The following is a 21,939-nucleotide window of genomic DNA, read 5'->3' on the forward strand; positions in this document are numbered from 1 at the left end:
TATCCATGCTTGTTTTTTTTATAAAACCTGAGCAAAGGTTATTCCATGTGACTCTTTTAAACTTGCCTTCCCAAGCATATTCCTCATCATAGATTTAAAAATTGTTACTCTTGAAACTGCTGTCTTGTTTCAGGACCTGTCTTTAACCATCTTCAGTTTATCAGTAAATCCTATTTTTTGTGCTATACAATTTCATTTCAGGGTGTTTTTTAACTGTTTTATGATCTTCTTTGCTATAAAAAGCTATTTACTGCATAACTTCATTGACCTCTGTATGAAATAGCTAGACCAAGAAAAGTGATTAACAATAGTTGGCTAGAGATCCATCAGATTTTATTCCTTATGTAAGTAAAGATGCTGTTTTGCCAAAAAGTACATTATGCAAACCCGTTTTTCTGAATCTGCTTTCAAGTATAATTCCTGTGTTGCCTAAAGAGTTTTCTTCTCTTACTCCTTTTGTTCTCTCAGTAAATACATTCCTGAGTAAAAAGCTTTTGCTTTTTTTCCTAAGAAAATTAGGCAACAAAACAATGCTGAAATCTTTTCTTACATTGAAAGTAGCCATTGCTGTATGACAGTAATTTATATTAATATAAACAAAGTTTTATATTTCATTTAGTTAGCGATTTGAATAGATACAATACAGTTCAGTAGCATTACATTACAGAATCAGTCCACTGGAGTTTGATGACCAATGCATTTAAATTAATCATTATCTTCATTTGAAAAAAATATTGGTAAAATACTTTATGTTGATAAAGCTGACTTGTAATATTTCATCCAATTTTATCACAATCAAAAGGGGTTCTGCCTGATTTAAATGTCTGGTACTACTTTAATAATGTAGTAGATAGGCTCAACCCAGGTATTTTTCTTGCTACCTTAATCTAATACATTTTTGATTTATTTGAAAGCTTCATTGTAAGCATGTTTTCCTGATACGCACAGAAGTAGGGCTGATGCTAGCAAAAGAAATTCTAGCAAGAAATTAAACCCTCTAAAATGGGGTAATGCCCTGTGCAGGAGTTTCCAACCCCCGGTACGTGGACCGGCAACGGGCTGCGGCATGCCAGAAACTGGTCAGCGCAAACAAGCAAAGCCCCATCCGCAGGATGCAGGCTGTACATAAAACCATGCCCCCTCTGGTCCACGAAAAAACCTCTCTCCATGGAACCGGTCCCTGGTGCTCAAAAGGTTGGGGACCTCTGCCCTAGTGTGCAAAGGTATGGCTTTCATCTTCAGCACCATCAAAGCTTTTATATGTTGCTCTTGGGTACATTCTGTGATTTTTCTGAGAACAACCAGCTAAATATGCATTAAGCTTCACCATAGTAGCAGAAGAAGAGAAAGTGCAAAGGTTACAGAAAATAAAACATTAATTTTCTTAAGCAGCTGCATTGGAAGCAAAGTGCAGCTTATTTATAACCATGGCATACTGTTCATAAATCAAGTCTTTTCTTCTGTTAATGAGAACTATTAAATGTTTTCATGTTGTATTCATCATTGCCATCTATTTTCTTTGTTTATGGGTTTGCTTTTGAGGGGAAAAAACCCCATTCCTTGTGGTGCTTTTTCATGGAGGTTTTTTGTATGGAGAAGACCAAAAAGCCGTTTTGCAAATCTTTAGCATAACTTTGTGGTACGGGGGAAAGCAGCTTATAAATTACTCATAACTTCCCCCCCCCTTGTTGCCATAAACGTGTCCCAGGATTGGTCATACTTGAAAGTTCTGGAGGGTAATTTAATGATATAATTTAATAAATAAAGTGATGTGTGTGAGTGGATACCATGGAAACAATTTGATAACAAGTGCAGAGCTTATTTTGGTAAAACCAGAGCAAATCCCTGCCAACCACAGTTGTAACCTCACTCAGATTGTACATGTTGCAGCCTGATTTTCTGTTTTCAGCCAGTTCTGAGAAGGTTTTTAAGTTTACCCTCAAATGGGATAAATATTATACTAGCCCTATTTGAAATGTCATATTCCTGCAGGATGAGAGGAAGGAATTTACCTGTTAAAACTGTTGTTCCCTTTTTGAGCTAGGTTTTAGTGACTGACATAAATTCTTCAAACGTGCTAAAACTGCTCAATGAACACATTTGTTTGTTTACTCATCTGTTTATATTCCACCTTTGTTATTTTTACAAACAACTCAAGGTGGTGTTCTGAACCAGCCCTCTTCTCCCAACCCCTAATTAAGAGACGAGTCTGGAAAGCGTCCAAGGCTAAAAGGCTTCTGCCAAGGTTTAATTACGCAGATAACAAAACACAAGAGCTTGTCTTCTCAAACGAAAAAGTTGCTTTCAGCAACTAGCCCCTCCCCAAACACTTCTTTTATAGAGAGCTCAGGGCGTGGTCTCCCTGTGCCTCCTCCCGAGGAGTCCCATAGTCTTTCTTTGTTTGTCCCTGCTCGTCTGCCTCCTACGTCGGGCGTCCTTGAACAGGGCCAGCTGTGGGTCATCATCCTCCGCACTCTCGGGCTCACACAGCTGAGAAGAGGTCCCCGGCTGAGGACTCTGCAAAGCCTCCAAATCATCATCAGCCGGTTCGTTTCCCTCCTCCCCCACATCTGAGTCCTCCGATACATCGGACCCGGCTGTCGGACCCACCGGCTGGCCCTGAGTCACAACACTATCCCGCACCGCAGGGCCCTTCCCTCGGGTCTGCCGATCCGGATGCGGTCGGGATGGGAACTGTTCGTGAAAAGCAGTCACCAACGCAGGGGCATGAACGGCGGTCGCGTCTTCCCATGTGAAGTCCTCCGGCCCGTACCCTTTCCACTCGATCAGGTACTGGAAGCGACCTTTCAGCCAGCGGGAATCCCTGATGCTGGCGACCTCGTACTCGGGGGTGCTGCCTCCATCACGAGTTCCTGATGGGGGAGGTTCCGCTTGGCGAAGTGGACAGGCCGGTTGTTCGGGGACCAACAAGGACCGATGGAAGACGGGGTGCACGCGCAGGGAACGTGGCAGAGTTAAACGATAGGCGACCGGGTTGATGACGGCCTCGACTGGGAACGGTCCAAGGTAACGGTGGTCCAGCTTCCTCGCCGGCCGAGTGGATGGTAGGTTCCTGGTGGACAGCCAGACCCGATCCCCCACCGATAGTGGAGGCGTATCCCTTCTCGACCGATCGGCGAACCTCTTGTAGTCGGCCTTGGCCTTCTCCAGCTGCCGTCGCACCAACCGATGGATCGCCTGTAACTCCGCCATGAATTCGTTCGCTGCCGGCTCCGGTGAGTCCACGGGAGAAAGAGGGAAGAACCTGGGGTGATAACCCACGTTGGCCAAGAACGGTGTCATCTGCGTGGAGGTGTGTTGCGAGTTATTAAAGGCAAACTCGGCTATGGCCAAATAGTCCACCCAGTTGTCCTGCTGCAGGTTAACATAGCAGCGCAGATACTGCTCTAAGATGCCGATGACCTTCTCGGTACCCCCGTCGGTCTGAGGATGATGCGCGGACGAGAGGCAAACCTTAATGTCCAACGCCCGCATCAACTCCTGCCAGAAGCGGGCTGTAAACTGGGCCCCCCTATCGGAGACGACCCTGTCGGGAAGGCCGTGCAGCCGGAACACCTGTTGGATGAACATGCGACTAGTGGCGCGAGCTGACGGTAAGCCGCGACAGGGGATGAAGTGCGCCATCTTGGTCAACATGTCCACCACCACAAACACTGTCGTGAAGCCGGAGGATGGGGGTAGATCCGTCAGAAAGTCCATGGACACAGCCCCCCAGGGTCTCTTGGGCGTTGGCAAAGGCTGCAGTAAACCAGGCGGGGCCCCTGTCGCTGACTTGGCCTGCCTGCATGGGACGCAGGAGGTGACATAAGACTGGACATCGTGTCGGACTCGGGGCCACCAGAAAGTACGGGAGACCAGGTTCAGAGTCTTGAACAGGCCAAAATGCCCCGCAGCCGGGTTATCATGACATTGGCTGAGGACGAGTCCCCTGAGTGGCCCTCCTGGAACATAGAGCCGGTCACGATAATACAGGAGTCCATCCGTGACCGACCAAGGCGAATCTGGCCCCACCTCTTCCTTCCGCTGAGCCACCCACGCCTCCTGCTGCTGCGCCTCCCGGATCCGAGCCCGTATATCCACCGGCTCCCGTACCGCAGCAAAAGACTCGACGGGGATCACTGTCCTGGGCGGAAGCTTGTCTTCCACTCGGGTGTACTCGGGCTTCCTGGACAGAGCATCCGCTCTCTGGTTGTGCCCGCTTGGTATATACCGCACCCGAAAGTCAAACCTCGCAAAGAAGAGGGACCACCGGATCTGGCGTTGGTTCAAATTCCGAGCGGTCTGCAGACTTTCCAGATTCTTGTGGTCCGTCCGGACCTCGATTTGATGCCGCGCCCCCTCCAGATGATGCCTCCAAGCCTCGAACGCCGCCTTGATGGCCAGCAGCTCCTTCTCCCAGATGGTATAGTTGCGCTCCGAGGGATTCAATTTCCGAGAGTGATACGCGCAAGGGAAAAGGGTACCGTTGGGCGTCGCTGCCTGGAGTAACACGGCCCCAATGGCAATGTCGGAGGCGTCCGCCTCCACGACAAACGGCCGTTGCGGGTCAGGATGCTTCAAGATGGGCTCCTTCATGAAGGCGTCCTTCAAAGCTTGGAACGCCTGTTGTTCGGGGGCGTTCCACTGGAACCGAGTCTTCTTCTGCAGGAGCCGGGTGAGGGGGGCTGTCAAGGCAGCAAAGCCAGGGATGAATGTCCGATAGTAGTTGGCAAATCCAAGAAGTCGCTGAACATCCTTCACGCGACGCGGGGGTTGCCAACTCTGCAACGACTCAACTTTACTTGGATCCATGGCGATGCCCTCGGGAGAAATGCGGTGGCCCAAGAAATCAATGGTCACCTGGTAGAACTGGCACTTCTCCAACTTGGCAAACAGCCGATGTTTCCGGAGGCGCTGCAGGACCTGACGGAGATGCTGATGATGCGCTTCACGCGACGGGGAGTAAATCAGGATGTCGTCCAGGTAAATCACAACAAACTGGTCCAACAGATCCCGAAAGATGTCGTTCATAAAATGCTGAAACACAGCGGGGGCGTTGGTCAGGCCAAACGGCATCACCGTGTACTCGAAATGTCCATAGCGAGTACCAAACGCTGTCTTCCACTCATCACCCGGCCGAACCCTGACGAGGTTGTAAGCTCCACGCAGGTCCAGTTTCGTGAAGATCTTAGCCTCCCGGAGTCGGTCCAAGAGCTCGGGGATGAGGGGCAGCGGGTAGCGGTTACGCACCGTGATAGCGTTGAGTTTCCGGTAGTCACAGCAAAGCCGTAACTCGCCCGACTTCTTTTTGACGAAGAGCACGGGCGCAGACACTGGCGAGGACGAGGGCCGGATGAATCCACGAGCCAAGTTCTTTGTCAGGAAGTCCCGCAATGCGGCCAACTCGGGCTCCGACATGGAGTACAAACGCCCCACTGGGAGAGGCGCATCAGGGACTAGGTCAATGGAGCAGTCGTAGGGCCTGTGCGGGGGTAATTGGTCCGCCTCTGACTCGCTGAACACGTCAGCAAAGTCGGACAGTACGGGAGGCAAGGAAACCCCTGAGGAACCCTCCACCTGGCCGGCACAGATATGGCGGGTGTGGTCCACGCACTGCAAACTTGGGAAGGTGACCAAGTTCTGAGACCAATAGATCTGTGGATCATGCGCCCGGAGCCACGCCAGTCCCAAGACCACGGGGAAGTGCAGATCCGAAGTGACGTAAAACTGAATGGCCTCCACATGGGTACTGATGGCCATACACACGGGTTGCGTGGCGGCCGTGATAGGCCCGGACAGGAGCACTCGACCATCGATGGTCTCCACAAGCATGGGCGGATCCACCGGACACTGGGGAACAGCCCATTTGGCCACAAAGGCCGAATCCATAAGTTAGTGGTAGCCCCAGAGTCAATTAAGGCATGGACCGGAATCCCCTCTGGCTTGCCAGGAAGGATCAGTCGTGCCTCCAAAATCAAATGCCGTGGAGGTTCACAGGCACCGTCGGAACGGCGTCGCTCGGCGTGATCGTTGTGGGTCGCCCGATCTTTCACACCGTCTAGATCGGGCTCGGACCGTTTCCCGATAGCAAAGCAGGGGACTTTCTCGGAGCTGGCTTGGTCACTGACGCCCGCTGACGCTTCTTTGGGCAAGAAGCAGCCAAATGTCCAGGGTCCCCACAGTAAAAACACAACCCCTCCGATCGTCGTCTGTCCATTTCCGTCACCGATAGACGGGACCTGGCGGCACCCAGCTCCATTGGCTCCTCCCTCTGGACTGGGGGCTCACGCACAACAGGGGCGGCAGGGGTCTGTGGGGTGGCACGGCGACTCTTACGCTGCTGCAGCCGGGCATCGATCCGCAGACAAAGATGGATCAGCCCATTCAGATCTGAGGGAATGTCCACGCGGGCCAGCTCATCCAACATCTCCTCTGACAAGCCATCCTGAAAGGCATCCACGAGCGCAGCCTCATTCCAGGCGGAATCCTGGCTAAGCAGCCGGAAATCGCTGATATAGGCCTGTAGGGGGCGCTGACCCTGCCTCAAAGCTTTCAGACGTCGGGTGGCGGTCTGCGCCTTAATCGGGTCCTCGTACATGAGGCGCATATGGTCACAAAACCCCCCAAAGTTATCCAACAAAGGGCTAGGCTGTGCCAACAGAGGCGTGCCCCAACGAGCTGCATCTCCCGACAGAAGGCTCAACACGAATCCCACCTTATCACGGTCAGTGGGGAAATCAGCTGCTCTCACGCTGATATAAAGCTGGCATTGTCCCAGGAAGGCAGGAAACAGTTCTGGTTTACCAGCAAACTTATCCGGCATAGCTAACTGACATTTCCTCCTGGGTGGGGGGGCAGCATGTACCTGAGCCTGCAGTTGTGCCACCTGAGTGGCCAGCAAGGTGAGTTGCTGGTTGAGCTGGGCATTCTCGGCAAGAAGCTGCTCCATCGTAGTATTAAGGGGTGGGTGGCTGAAAGCAAACTGTTCTGAACCAGCCCTCTTCTCCCAACCCCTAATTAAGAGACGAGTCTGGAAAGCGTCCAAGGCTAAAAGGCTTCTGCCAAGGTTTAATTACGCAGATAACAAAACACAAGAGCTTGTCTTCTCAAACGAAAAAGTTGCTTTCAGCAACTAGCCCCTCCCCAAACACTTCTTTTATAGAGAGCTCAGGGCGTGGTCTCCCTGTGCCTCCTCCCGAGGAGTCCCATAGTCTTTCTTTGTTTGTCCCTGCTCGTCTGCCTCCTACGTCGGGCGTCCTTGAACAGGGCCAGCTGTGGGTCATCATCCTCCGCACTCTCGGGCTCACACAGCTGAGAAGAGGTCCCCGGCTGAGGACTCTGCAAAGCCTCCAAATCATCATCAGCCGGTTCGTTTCCCTCCTCCCCCACATCTGAGTCCTCCGATACATCGGACCCGGCTGTCGGACCCACCGGCTGGCCCTGAGTCACAACAGGTGGTGAACATATCCAGCAGATCTTCCTCCTTTTATTTTGCCAACAACAACCCTGTCAGGTGAGTTGGGCTGAGAGTGATCGGCTCAAGGTCACCCATCTGGCTTTCATGGCTAAGGTGAGACTAACACTAACAGTCTCCTGTTTTCTAGCCTAGTGCCTTAACCACTAGACCATGGGTCCCCAACCCCCACTACTGGGCCATGGTCTATTTGGAACCGGGCCGTGTGAGTGGCAGGCCAGCATGCATGTGTGCACAGCTCCACTCGTGCAAGCAGCAGGCCAGTGTGCATGTGTGCAAGCAGAAGTTGGACTTAAGGCACAAAACTGGTGTTGCTGCTCTTAGAGCATCCTCCTGGTGGAAACTGAAGTGGTTCAAGATTTAAGAGAGTCATGGCAACCACGGGCCCTACTAACCTGGGGAGCCACATTTACATCTGGTATTTACCTCAGAGCACCTAAGATGTGATTCAGTTGCAGGAGAGATTACAGTCCTTTGTTGTGGCAGTTCAGTTTTGGGTGCCTATCTCTTAGTCATTTCACTGTGAAATTTCCTAGAGTTAGGTTTTCTCTCTCATATTATTTAAAAGCTGCTCTGTGGGTGCGCCAGACCTATGGAACCGCTTGCCGCTTGAGCTCCGGATCGCCCCCGACCTTCGCTCCTTCCGACGCGATCTAAAAACCTATCTATTTGAACAATCCGGCCTGGTCTGATGGGTTTGGGGGTTTGGGTTTTGGTTTTAGCATAGTTTTAATTACTGTATTATATTGGGCATATTTATTTAATCTTTTTTAACTTTTGTATTTTGTATTTCGATATTTATTGCCCTGTACACCGCCCTGAGTCTTTCGGGAGAAGGGCGGTATAAAAAAATAATAAATAAAATAAATAAATAAATAAATAAACCACTGGGAGAGACCATTCATTGACACAGAGTAAGGTATCTTCAATGTATGATACATGATTTGCAAATCTCTGCATATCTCTGCCCCTAGCAAAGTATGTCTTATATGTATTTGTTTTATGTATTAGTGTAATCTATATGGACCCCCAGTAACATAATAAAACAATAAAACAAATTAACAACTAAAAATTTCTTAATTAAAAAAACCCCCACTTATCTCAGATTTTTTTCAGCAAAGTTTTGTTTTTACTCACTTCTGGAAGGCCAGTTAGGATAGGAATTAGCCTGGGTGCTGCAGTAACAACATTGTCTAAGCCCCTATCCTTTGGACGTTTCAAGTATTGAGTATCATTATAGATTTTTTTTTGCCAAGGAGCATGCACTTGGTGAGTCTATTCTATATAGGGATGGTGGTCCTAAAAATACCTAGGAACAAAGCAATATACAACTTTAAAAGTTAAATAATGTGGTGAAGTTTTCAGCTGGGGTCTGAAGGCAGCATACAAACTTTGTAAATAAATATACTCGAAATGTACTCAGAAATGTGTTTTAATTGTTTAGTATAATGGACAAGTTGTTTGGGGGGAAAAACAAGCAAAACAAAAGGAGAATAAAGTAGCCATTCAATTTATTTCTGCCCTCATAGATTTATCTATTTATTATATATTTTATTTACCCCTAAATTTTTTCTTCATATTTTTTTCTATGGAGCTGCCTTTAGACGTCTCTCTGAAAATTTCTTGTGACAAAGCAGTGGTGGGTCTTTTTGTTGCATTTTAGCGATATCACTTATTTAGTTACTATCATTATGAAGGCAAAAATGTAAAAATCATAGAAGACAGAGAAAAAGTAAGAAGAGAACTAAGGCTCAGGCAGGTTAAAGGGAGAATATGTCAGCTAGAAAGAAGAAATGGAGCATTTTGGAGAAAACACGAAGGTGTTGATAGAAACACCAGGGCTGGAACTAGTTACTACCTCAATCAGTTTTACCCTGTTGAATACGCTACTGTGTGACAGAAAAAGAAAGGCTATAATTTTATTTTTGTGGTACAAGGCACCCCTAAATTGCATTTAAAAAAACCCTGAGTTTATTTTAAAATGGCCCTCAGGATGACTGTGCTGCTGAAGTTTGGAGTTGTCAGCATTTCCACACAACCCCCTAATTTTCAGGTTTGTGATTTAACCAAACTATGTGGTTTGGATAGAAATGTAAATGATAGAAGACCAGCTGCAGGTTTCATGCTTGAGTTCTCTTAAACAATTAATGCCTTATGTAATTCTTCTTTCTTAATACTGAATTTCAAATATATTTTTTTAGGCCTTCTCAAAGATACTGACATGGCCTTGCCTGAAAACGAGTGTTTTCCATAAGCTACATAACAAAGAAGCCCATGCTCCTTGAAGTGTATTTTCTGCTTGAGCTCAAAGTACATTAGAGGGGCTTAAACAAATTGGGGCAGGGTTGGACATAACAGCAAATTATGCTCCACAATAAACCAGACTATCAATTAAATCTTCTCTCATGCTGCGAGTGTGAGACATCCATGATGCCTTCCATGAATTTAAGAGCCGAATTCCTAATGTATAGTTGGATGGGGTCCTATATAACCATGAAACAATTTACAATTACCCAAGCCTACTAACAACATATGAAACCTGAAACAAAATGTAACAAAAAAGGAAGCAAAGGGAAGCAAATTTTAAATAATTTAGATTTTTTTTACCTTCAAGATCGGGGGCAGGGGAGAAGTAAGGTCTCAAGCTTGAAATCTTCCTTTCCCTTATGATACTCCTGTTTATCATGCTGCAACACTATTATGGTCCACCTTTGAGATTTTCCTCAAGACCCCACTTGCCATCCTACTTCCATATATTTTATTTATTTAATCAAATGTCAAGGCCACATTAATCTACAACAACTGCATATAGAATACAATACATGGGGGGAAAAATACACAACTGGCTGGTAGAGCAAGATAACAACTATAAGCCATCCCCATATAGAAGGGGGGCCCACAATCACCGCCTCGGTGAACAGCCAGTCTTCAGCTGTTTCTGAAACAACAAATATCCAGGGGAACATCCAGAGGGCAGGTTCTGCAACAAAGCAGGCGTGCTTCCTAGGTCCTGCAAGATGATATTGCTTAAATGGCAGGATCTGGAGTGCTACTTCCATGCTAGACTGTAGACTAAGAGACAACTGGAGACATAAGGTCCCTCAAATAGCCAGGCCCTAAAACATAAAGGCTTTAAAGCTGATAACCACCTTAAATTGAACCCAGAAGACAACTGGTAACTAGTGCAGCTCACCAAACTGCTAGGTTGCATGCATATAATGCAGTACCTCCATCACTGCCTCATTGCTGCACAGTGAACCAGGTGAGTTATCTTTGAAAGTAGGTACAGAACATAAATAACATGAGTGACTGTCTGAAGGGCTTTCCAGTCCACAAAAAGGTGCACCTGATCCACCAGATATACTTAGGCAAAGGCCTTTTTAATTACAAGAGGTGAGAGTCCAAAAGCATCCCTACATTGTAGGCAAGTCTCAAATAGGGAAATGTAACCCTGTTGAGAGTTAGTGATGGAATATGCACAGTTGTGTAGGCTGATATTGACATAGCTACTCAATGTTGTTAGCATTGAACTTGAACCTGTTCCTCTCCGTCCAGATACACACAGGCTCTAGGCACTGGGTTATACTGATCTTAATTTTGGAAGTTTTCATCAAAGGCTCCTCTTTAAACTTTCTCCTCTATCACCTCCCTTATCTTTACCTCATCTTGTTTTTTATATTTCACACCTGGCATCTAGTTCCCTTTCCCCTTAGCTACCCAGTTCAATCTGTCAGTCAATCAATCAATCATTTTATTTTGGTCATAGACCAGAATTAAAAATTAAAATATTAATTTTAAAATGCTTTAAAATTAAAATGAAACAGACCAGAAGAAGACATAGTAGTATATTATAATTAGTGGTGAGATCATCGATGGCTGGCCAAAGATTTACCTAATTTTACACATAGTTTAGTAGAATTCAGCTACATTTAAGGAGACTATCATACTGATTCAATAATAATAGCTGTATGTAAAACATATTAAAATTTCCCAGCTATTTTACCAGGTGGTGAGTTATAAAATGAGCCTGTGAATCCTTATAGAGAGTACAATATAATAGTTCATGGGCTGTGGTTTCAATGGCCCCTCAACCATAGGGGCACAATCTCAGCTCATATGGGACTTTTTTGTATTTGTCCTCCAGAACTGCTGTTCCAAAATTTAGAAAGTTATATAAGCATGCTGGTTTATGGAGGGGCTTATCTACCCAATTCTTGTGATGTCATCATCTTATTCTGCCCTCCACCCCTGAGAACAATGTCATACTTAAAACCAGCCAAATTAACCACTTCTCTTTCTAAATAAGCGTGCTTTTCCTTGGATCTGTGTGCCTTCCACCTTATTGATGCTGCTTACCCAGTATCGAGGCTTCACTATCAAACTGCAATATAAATAAAATAGCCAATTTAAGAGTAAGGCAAGCATGTTAGCCTAGTCCTTATTCACATCATGTATTTGTTTTTTTCTGGTCTTCCACCATGAATTTCAGGTTAGCAGATGCATTCTTCTTTCATCCATTTTCCCTTTTATCCTCATAACATCATAGCAAACAAGAACTGTAGATTTTAACATGACCTGGACTACATGTTAGTCCTTGAACTTGGCTTTGGCTCTGATCTTAACTTAATCAGCCTTTCCCAAACTTAAATTGTGCAAATGGATTGGGACTAGGATTCACTGTTTTATCTGGGATTTACAATTGTGGATATTTGGACGGTCCCAGGTAGCTAGATCTTCTCTGAACACATCACCATAGTGGCTTTCTTGGGAGGCTTAAAATTTTCAACAATGCTACTTTTCAACAACTGATCAGAAGTTGCATTTTAATATTTATTTTTCTTCATGTAATTTCTGCATTTTAATTTTTGTTTTAGTTCAGTTTAAATACTGATTTTCTTTTCTGAAAGATGACTTAGGTCTAAAGCCATACAAGAACTGGGCATCCAGTAGATTCAATTTTCAACATTACTGCAAGTCTACACTTGGAAAATGTTTATTTGGTCAAATAACAATAGCAAAGATTTTTTTAAAATGCACTTTTCAGAATGAGTTAGAAAGGAACACAGGAAAGGGGAAAAAACTTTTTTCAGTTATGCTGTTTCCTATTTATCTTCTAACGATACTCGTATTAGACCAATAAACTGGAACCACTGTTGAAAACAGTGCTTATTTTCAGGAATCCCCAGAGTATTCTAAGGTAATTTATCAAGCTAAGCCAAATTTTTCAAAACCTATAGCATTTATGAGGTTCTCACAAAATTATGGATCATGATGACTGCATTGATATTATCCTTGGCAAGGCCCCTCATCAGTGACCCTCCAAAACAAGAAATTATATTGACATCAAAAGAAGTACCCTTTATGAGATTAGCAGTTGGTTAAGAAATTAAGCAAGATAAACGAATCAGCGAACACCTAGAGGCAACCAAAGTCATTACTAAAAGCCAACATGGGTTTGTCAAAAACAGATCATGCCAGACAAATCTTATTGCATTCTTTGACCAAGTGACAAAATTAGTGGCTCAGAGGAATGCTGCAGATATAATTTGCTTGGACTTCAGTAAGGCATTTGATAAAAGTAGATCACAACCTACTACTCAATAAGATAGAAAAATGTGGGTTAGACAGCATCACCACCAGATGAATTCGTAGCTGGCTGACTGGCTGTACTCAGCGTGTGGTCCTCAATGGAACCGCATCTACATGGAGGGAAGTCTGTAGTGAGGTGCCCCAGGGCTCTGTTCTGGGCCCAGTGCTCTTCAACATCTTTATCAACGATTTAGACGGGGATAGATGAGGAACTCATCAAATTTGCTGACAACACCAAGCTGGCAGGAATAGCCAACACTCCAGAAGACAGGCTTAAGATACAGGAGGATCTCGACAGACTTGAACACTAGGCGCTATCTAACAAAATGAAATTCAGTGGTGAAAAAAGTAAGGTTCTACATTTAGGCAAGAAAAACCAAATATACAGGTATAGTATAGGGGGTAACTTGCTCAAAAGTAGTAATTGTGAGAGGGATCTCAGAGTCCTAGTGGACAATCACTTAAATATGAGCCAGCGGTGTGCTGCAGCTGCCAAAAAAGCCAACACAGTGCTAGGCTGCATTAACAGAGGGATAGAATCAAGACCATGTGAAGTATTAATACCACTTTACAATGCCTTGGTAAGGCCACACTTGGAATACTGCATCCAGTTTTGGTCACCACGATGTAAAAAAGATGTTGAGAGTCTAGAAAGAGTACAGAGAAGAGCAACAAAGATGATTAGGGGACTGGAAGCTAAAACATATAAGGAATGGTTGCTGGAATTGGGTATGTCTAGTTTAACGAAGAGAAGGATGAGGGGGGACATGATAGCAGTGTTCCAATATCTCAGGGGTTGCCGTAAAGAGGAGGGAGTCAAGCTATTCTCCAAAGCGCCTGAAGGCAGGACAAGAAGCAATGGATGGAAACTAATCAAGGAGAAGCAACCTAGAACTAAGGAGAAAGTTCCTGACAGTTAGAACAATTAACCAGTGGAACAACCTGCCTCCAGAAGCGGTGAATGCTCCAACACTGGAAGTTTTTAACAAGAGACTGGACAGCCATTTGTCCAAAATGGTATAGGGTTTCCTGCCTGAGCAGGTGGTTGGACTAGATGACCTCCAAGGTTCCTTCTAACTTTATTATTATTATTATTATTATTATTATTATTATTATTATTATTATTATTATTATTATTATTATTATTATTGTTGTTGTTGTTGTTGTTGTTGTTGTTGTTAAGTTAATATAGGAAAAAGTAAATAGTGGAATTCTCTATCTATTTTGAGTTTTACTCACTTTTTTTTAAATTCCATTCATTTGTGTACAATTCTCAGAGTTGCGGTTTTCTTGGTGAGGTATTACTAAAGTGTTTTGCCATTGCACCCTTCCTAGGGCTAAGAGAAAGGCCTGGTCCAAAGCTGGTTTTGGGTCTAAGGCGAGACTAGAGCTCATGGTCTTCCAGCTTCTAGTCTGATGCTTTACTAATAGACCAAATTTCCTGAAATGAAAAAGAGGGAAGAACTTACAGAAATTTGAATTGGATAACTCACTCTTCTAGTTAACTTTGATGCAGACCATGGAAACCTTCAGAAAGTTCTTAGAATTCTTTTTTTTAATAATAAAAATAATAAACCTTTTATTGTCAAAGTACAACATGTGTACATTGAGATTAGCTGAGCCTCCCCCCGTGCTCTCTCCCCCCAACACACAGTGACAACAAACCCTCCATCCTACCACACCATGTGAACCAACTACACCACACACCGGCCTCCCAAGTCAATTCTGCATAAGTTCACAGAGATTATGTCCCATTTAAAAGCCTAACAGCCCACGGATAAAAGCTATTTTTCAGCCTGTTGGTACGGCTGACTATATATATATATATATATATATATATATATATATATATATATATATATATATATATATATATATATATATATATATATATATATATATATATATATATATATATATATATATATATATATATATATATATATATATATATATATATATATATATATATATATATATATATATATATATATATATATATATATATATATATATATATATGTTTTCTGAGGTTTTCGCGGGTATTTGTATGTGGATCTTTGGTTATTCGGGTTTTTCCCCGCGTAGAACTAAAGTTGTAGGCGCAACGTTTCGACGGAATCCCATCCGTCATCATCAGGCTGGTGGCTTTAGCTTCCTTCTTCTGGGAGAAGCATGTGGCTGTTTGTTCCTCTTTTTTAAACTGCCAGAGGGGGTGTGTTCTGTGGAGGTGTGCTCTGATTGGGTGGGGGACCAAGTGTGTTCTGATTGGGTGGGAGTGTGTTTTGAATGGTGGGTGTGTTCTGATTGGGTGGGGGTGTGTTCTGAGTGGATGGGCTGGTCTCAGCTGCCAGCTCCAGACCTGAGCTGGTGAGTTGTGCTGCTTTTGTTCGGCTTCGTGTTTGTGGTGGTGCCATGTTTTTATAGTGGGTGTCAGTTTGCTTATTGTGTGGTTTGGAGGGGTTTAAAGTGGCTGATGTTGCAGCTGTAGTTAGGTTTCTGTTTTGTGGTTGTGCCTCGTTATCATTGTGGGTTCGGATTTGCTTTTTGAATGGTTGTGTGGTGGTGATGTCATGTGATGTTATCATGAGTTTGGGTCTGGTATCATTCTTGGTGGTTGGGCCTCGTCTGTCAATTAAGGCGGGTTTCCAAATGGCTGGAAGGCGAGAGGTATCATCTCGTTTATTCATGCTGTGGGGGCGTTTTTCTATCTCAATGGCTTCTCTGATTATTCTGTTGTTGAAATGTTCAATTTTGGCGATAGTTTTTGTTTTTTTAAAATCAATTTCATGTCCCGTGGCTTCACAGTGTTGGACCAGGGATGAAGTTTGTTCTCCCTTTCTGAGTGAGTTTTTGTGCTCTTCAATGCGTGCACTTATTCTTCTGTTGGTCTGTCCGATGTATGTGGTGGGGCAGGTGGTGCATGGGATTTCGTATACTCCTTGGTTTTCTAACCCAATTATGTCCTTGGGGTTTCTTAGGATGGTGGATATTTTTCTGTCTGTGTAGAATGCTGTTTTGATGTTGTGTTTTTGGAGGACCTTGCTGATTCTGTCTGTGGTCCCTTTTAAGTATGGGAGGAGGGCTTTGCCATTTTCTTGTTCTCTGTCTTGGGTTTTTGTGGGTGTCTCTCTTCGGATTAAGTTGGTAATCGTGTTTCTTTGGAATCCATTGGCTGTTAGTACATTAGTGAGAGTGTGTAGTTCGGTTTTTAGGTGTTGTTCGTCAGCTAGGTGTTTTGTTCTGGAGATGAGTGTCTTGGCTACGGAGTTGATCTGTGCTGGGTGGTGGTGTGAGAGTGCGTTCAGATAGCGGTTTGTGTGTGTTTTTTTTATGGTAGATAGTGTGTCCTAGGGAGCCGTTGGATTTCTTGTAGACTAAGACATCAAGGAAGGGAAGTTGATTGTTAGCTTCTGTTTCCATGGTGAATTGTATTTTGGGGTGTAGGCTATTGAGGTGTATGAGGAAGTCATCCAGTTTTTCTTTGCCGTGTGGCCAGATTACGAAGGTGTCATCTACGTATCTGAGCCAGAGTTTGGGTTTGTGGTTGGATTTTTCTAGAGCGAGGGTTTCAAAGTGTTCCATGTAGAGGTTTGCGATGACAGGTGAAAGGGGTGATCCCATGGGTGCTCCTTCCATTTGTTTGTATCTTTGTCCATTGTAGATGAAGTATGTGTTAGATAGGCAGTGGTTGGTCAGATCTAGGATGTGTTTTGGGGGGTTGTATTTATTTAGGATAGCTGTCAAGGCTTCTTTGATTGGCACTTGGGTGAAGAGGGATACGACATCGAAGCTCACAAGTAGGTCACAGGGCTGTAAGTTTAGTTTACTTATGATCTCTATGAATTGGAATGAGTTTTGTACGTGTGAGGTGATGGAATTTGCGTAAGGCTGTAGTTGTTTGGCCAGAAATTTGGCTAGATTTTGTAGAGGTGAGCCTATGGAGCTGACTATGGGTCTGAGTGGGGTTCCTTCTTTGTGTATCTTGGGCAGACCATGGAGCTTAGGACATCTGGATGATTTTTCTCTGGGAATGATTGTTTTCTGGATCTCTTCACTGATGGGGGTGGCTTTTATTTTTGATTTTGTGGTTTTTTCCAGGTAGGTGGTGGGATCTGTCTTGAGGAGTTTGTATGTGGAGTCTCGGAGTAGGTTGGATAATTTGGTATGGTAGTCAGATGAGTTCATTACCACCGTGGCGTTGCCTTTGTCTGCTGGCAGAAAGATTATGCTGGTGTCATTTTTTAGGTTAAGTAGTGCTGTCTGTTCCTCTTTGGGTAAGTTGCTTTTGGGTGGTTTGCTGGTGCAGAGGATGTTGGTAACTTCGAGTCTGATTTTGTTGGCGTCATCAGGGTTAATTTTGGTCAGGCTGGATTCGACTCCGCATATAATGGTTTCCGTGGGAATGTGTTTGGGAGCGACTGCAAAATTAAATCCTTTAGACAGGACGTTGGTTTCGGCTTTGGTGAGAATCCTATCTGAGATGTTGTGCACAGTTTGTTTCATGTGTTGCTGTGGGAGAGGAGGGGTTTGTTTCTGGCGTTCCTTTAGTCTTCGGAGTTTATTGGTGTGTGTGTCTGTTTTGTAGGCAGTCTCTGTTTCAGCTCTCCAGACGGCGATTTGTTTGAATTTGTCCCAAAGTGTGGGGTGGATCTTGTTGCTGAGATTGAGGTGGAGTGTGAGGAGGTCTCTGTTGATTCGGTCCAGGAGGAATCTTTTTGTGTGGAGTTCATTTCTGATTAGGGCCAGTTCAGTTCTTATCAGGATGCGTTTGATGGCTGCAGAGTTGGAGTGGAATTTCAATTGGAAGGATGTAGGGATTAAATTTTGATCTCGGCAGTTGCGTAGGAATGTGAGGTCACACAGAATGGAAGCTCTTCGTACTTCGAGTTTTTCGTAGGTCCTAGTTAGCTGGTAGATTTCCTCCCCGTAGAGGTAAGATATTTGTTTTCTGAGGTTTTCGCGGGTATTTGTATGTGGATCTTTGGTTATTCGGGTTTTTCCCCGCATAGAACTAAAGTTGTAGGCGCAACGTTTCGACGGAATCCCATCCGTCATCATCAGGCTGGTGGCTTTAGCTTCCTTCTTCTGGGAGGCACCACCACAAACACGAAGCCGAACAAAAGCAGCACAACTCACCAGCTCAGGTCTGGAGCTGGCAGCTGAGACCAGCCCATCCACTCAGAACACACCCCCACCCAATCAGAACACACCCACCATTCAAAACACACTCCCACCCAATCAGAACACACTTGGTCCCCCACCCAATCAGAGCACACCTCCACAGAACACACCCCCTCTGGCAGTTTAAAAAAGAGGAACAAACAGCCACATGCTTCTCCCAGAAGAAGGAAGCTAAAGCCACCAGCCTGATGATGACGGATGGGATTCCGTCGAAACGTTGCGCCTACAACTTTAGTTCTACGCGGGGAAAAACCCGAATAACCAAAGATCCATATATATATATATATATATATAATATTTTATTAGTTTTCTAATATTTACAATAATATCTTTAAGAAGCAATGTGGAGTCCGAGTTACAATAGTTCCATTTCAAACAAATACATATTATTACAAATCTCCACATTATTATAACCAATACTTCCTCTCTCTTTTTTCTTCGATATATACTATCCCTTATCTAAATTAACATATTTCTTATTGCTATCTATCAATCATTTAATAGTTTATTTTATTTTATTTTTTGAATATATATCCATCAATCTTTTAGTATATTTCATATTTTAACATTCCATCTTTAAAACATCAAACACCTTAACTATTTTTTCTAGCTTTAATTTTACATTGATATTAAAATTAAAACATTTAAGATTTCTCAATTTCATATTACTAAAAAAATTCTTTTTCCTTTATACAATTCTCTTCAATATCTAATAATGTAATCCAGTTCTCATTTATCTCATTTCCATATCTATATCAATTATACAGTATTTAAAATAATAGTCATTAAGATACAAATCACAAGGAGAAAAAAAAGAAAAAAAAGAGAAAAGAAAGGAAAAAAAGAAAGGAAAGAAAAAAGAAAAGAGAGCAATAAAATATTCTTGTTTCTCATTTATAGTTTCCACATATTAAAAATTAACCAAAATTTGTTCCATTTTAACAATCAATACATCCTTCATGTCTCTGCTTCCAAATATATTAGTTACATTCTATCATTCTTAGCGTATATACATCTTAACCCATATCATTTAGAAAAACTCAATATTTCAACGCTAATATTCATACATTTGTATTTTGTTTATTTTTATTTTTTTAAATTAATATTTTTATCTACTCATCAAAACATTCTCGTAATCCCAGTACCATTCTGTCTATTTTAGTATTATTTATTTAGCCTCTTAAAAATGTTCATATTTCTTCAATCTTATTCTTGCTTTCTTCCTTTGCCATGTCATTTTGCACTTCTTTGCCTCAGGGTCATCAAAGCATTCTTGTATTACTATATCATATTGAAGTGGACCCCCAGTCTCCACCTTTGAAGAATTAAAGAATCTGCCAACAGCACCAAATCTTATTATTTTCACCTCTTGGTACAACTGTCCTGGTCGAAATAAACTTCCTTCCATATTTTCTCCATCACCATCTTCAAAAACCTGTATTTGTTGACTATTTAATTCTTCTGCTGGTGTATTTAGTTGTTTAATTTCTTCTGTTAAGTTCTGTCCCAGTAAAATATTAGTTGTGGTCACAGTTTGAATTTGAGTTTGTTTCATCGAGATACTTTCTAATTCTTTCCCAAAAGCTCTTATTTCATCGCCAGCTATAGAAAGGAGCTGGTAAGTTTGGTAAGATATTTCCCACAGAGCATGAATTTGTTTTTGAAACTCTTCCATTGTAAGCTTTCACATCTGATGTTCAAGGTTACTCTTTATCTTATTTTCTTAAATATTTTCTTGGTGTTTTTTTTAAAGAGAAAGTCAGAATTGCAATTTCAAATTTAGCCACTGGGTGTCCCCCAAGTACTTTCAGAGTTCTTTTCTTTTGTTATTTCTTTCTTAAACGTTCTTTTGTTTCCAAAAAACACCCCTGAGTTTGTTCGCCGCCTTCCGAAGGGAGAGTTAAATTCCCCCTCCCTCTCCACAGGGGGGGGAAAGTACTTAACAGCTTAATTAGGTGAAAAGAAGATGATTAAGGTACAAGAGAGGAATCTTACCCTCGTCTCTTTCACGCTGCTTTAATGTTGCCTGATAGTAGATTTGACTTCGGCTGTCTACAGCCTAGCAGCTGGCCATATTCCTATGGTCAGTCTTTCGTCCGCCGGTACAAAGGGAATGCAGGCACTAACAAGGGGGGGCTGCCCCCCCGCATTTCTGCAAAAGCCCCTTCTGTCTGGACACCCCTCCAGGGTGACTCTTCGGTCCTTTTAGGACCCCCCCAGCGATGCGAATCTGGAAGACAGGAGCCGTCCTCCAAACGTCCATTTACGGCTGTCGGCAAACCGGAAGCCAGTTCTTAGAATTCTATAGAAATGAATAACAAAAGGCATTGCTAAGTAGGAAGTTGCGAACATTAACTAAAGCAGTCCAGTCAGGCACAGTTTAAGATTTAGAAGAGTCTTCTTTTGTGCTATGCACCATAGTAGCCATTGAATTATGAAGGAGATGTAGCCTTGATTGAAAGAGCTGAAGTAAAGCTGGGGTAGTATATAATAAACGCTGTTTAAAGGCATAAAGACCAGCTGTTTAAAAATGGAATTGTGGTAACATTGCTGTTTATTAATTGAGGAATCAGGAATTACATTTTCTTAAAAGAATGGCTACAACTGGGTTTTCCAAGTGATCTTACAATTGTAGTTATAGTATAACACATCTGTGGTTGGGTGGAACTATCCAGTCAGTCCATTTCCTGCTTCTGGTCTCGTGGAAAGAGTAGTACAGATTGTCCAACATGACCACTTGGGCAGGTCTGATTCTACATGTCATCATTTTCTTTTAAGGTAGTCTCTATACGATTGCCAGTAATTGTTTTGGTTTTGTTTAATTTTATCTGGCAACTCTTTAATTAGTTTACTTTGCTGTGGTGGTAGTGTTCCTGCATCTGCAATACACATCAGTAAAGGTCAGTACAAGTATACAACGGCATGGAAGGAAGTGGACAGCTTGCAAATGTCAGGCTGGGGCACTGACTTGGTTTGATTTATTCACCATGACCTGCCTTGCTTGAGTGACCAGGTTAATTGCAGCCCAATGTATTAGTCAAGCAGCCCCTGTGATATGCAGAGTTTTTATGACTGAGGAGGAAAACAAATGTAAAGGGACTTGGCATGGGGTCCTCTTGACAGGATGAAAAATTTGATGCAAAATAGTCAACAGTTGGATTGCTATATTTCACAGCAAGTCCACAGTTTTTCTTGGACTTACATAAAATATGTGCTTTGTGAACTCTGACCTCCTTGCTCAATTTGTAAAGCATTCAGTGGGCCTTGTTCCCATCTACTGCTTGTTTACTTTTGTAATTTCTGTGTTTTGAAAATAAAGAATGGACCTTATGTTTTTCCAGTGCCAATGGTGGTGAATTGACCTGTGCTACTTAAAACCATACATGGAACTAATGGTTTAAGTATAGTTCCATAGCTCAAAACTAACTAAATAAAAACCCTTCACATAGAAAATACTAAGTCAGGCAAAGTTATTTTAGCCAAGCCTTCTCCCTGCTAAATTAGTAAACTAGTTTACGTAGAAATATTTTTTAGAATTTAAAATGATGTGAATTCCTACTGCAGTGTAAAATGATAAAAACAAGGCATATATGCAACCTATTATTCAGTACATGGAAGAAAAAAATATTCAAAGCAGAATTCAGAATGTTAGTTCTAATTGTCAAATTAGAAAGGAATATTAATATAAAAGT

The 21,939-nt window shown here is 43.1% G+C and overlaps 1 protein-coding gene across 3 annotated transcripts in view; it reads left to right on the plus strand.

Annotated features, from left to right (window-relative positions):
• Positions 1-21,939, plus strand: part of LHPP (phospholysine phosphohistidine inorganic pyrophosphate phosphatase) — a 163,402-nt gene that overhangs the window by 98,506 nt on the left and 42,957 nt on the right. Inside the window, exon 7 of one of the 3 annotated variants that reach the window (XM_081328325.1) lies at positions 9,079-9,113. The exons of the other annotated variants lie outside the window; for them this stretch is intronic. Within the exon in view, the coding sequence (XP_081184451.1) occupies positions 9,079-9,103 (25 nt within the window). The 3' untranslated portion in view covers positions 9,104-9,113. The remainder of the gene's footprint in view (positions 1-9,078; positions 9,114-21,939) is intronic. 3 annotated transcript variants of the gene reach the window in all.

The sequence above is a fragment of the Vipera berus genome (genome assembly GCF_964194415.1).
Source record: "Vipera berus genome assembly, chromosome: 5".
Classification (NCBI taxonomy): Eukaryota; Metazoa; Chordata; class Lepidosauria; order Squamata; family Viperidae; genus Vipera; species Vipera berus.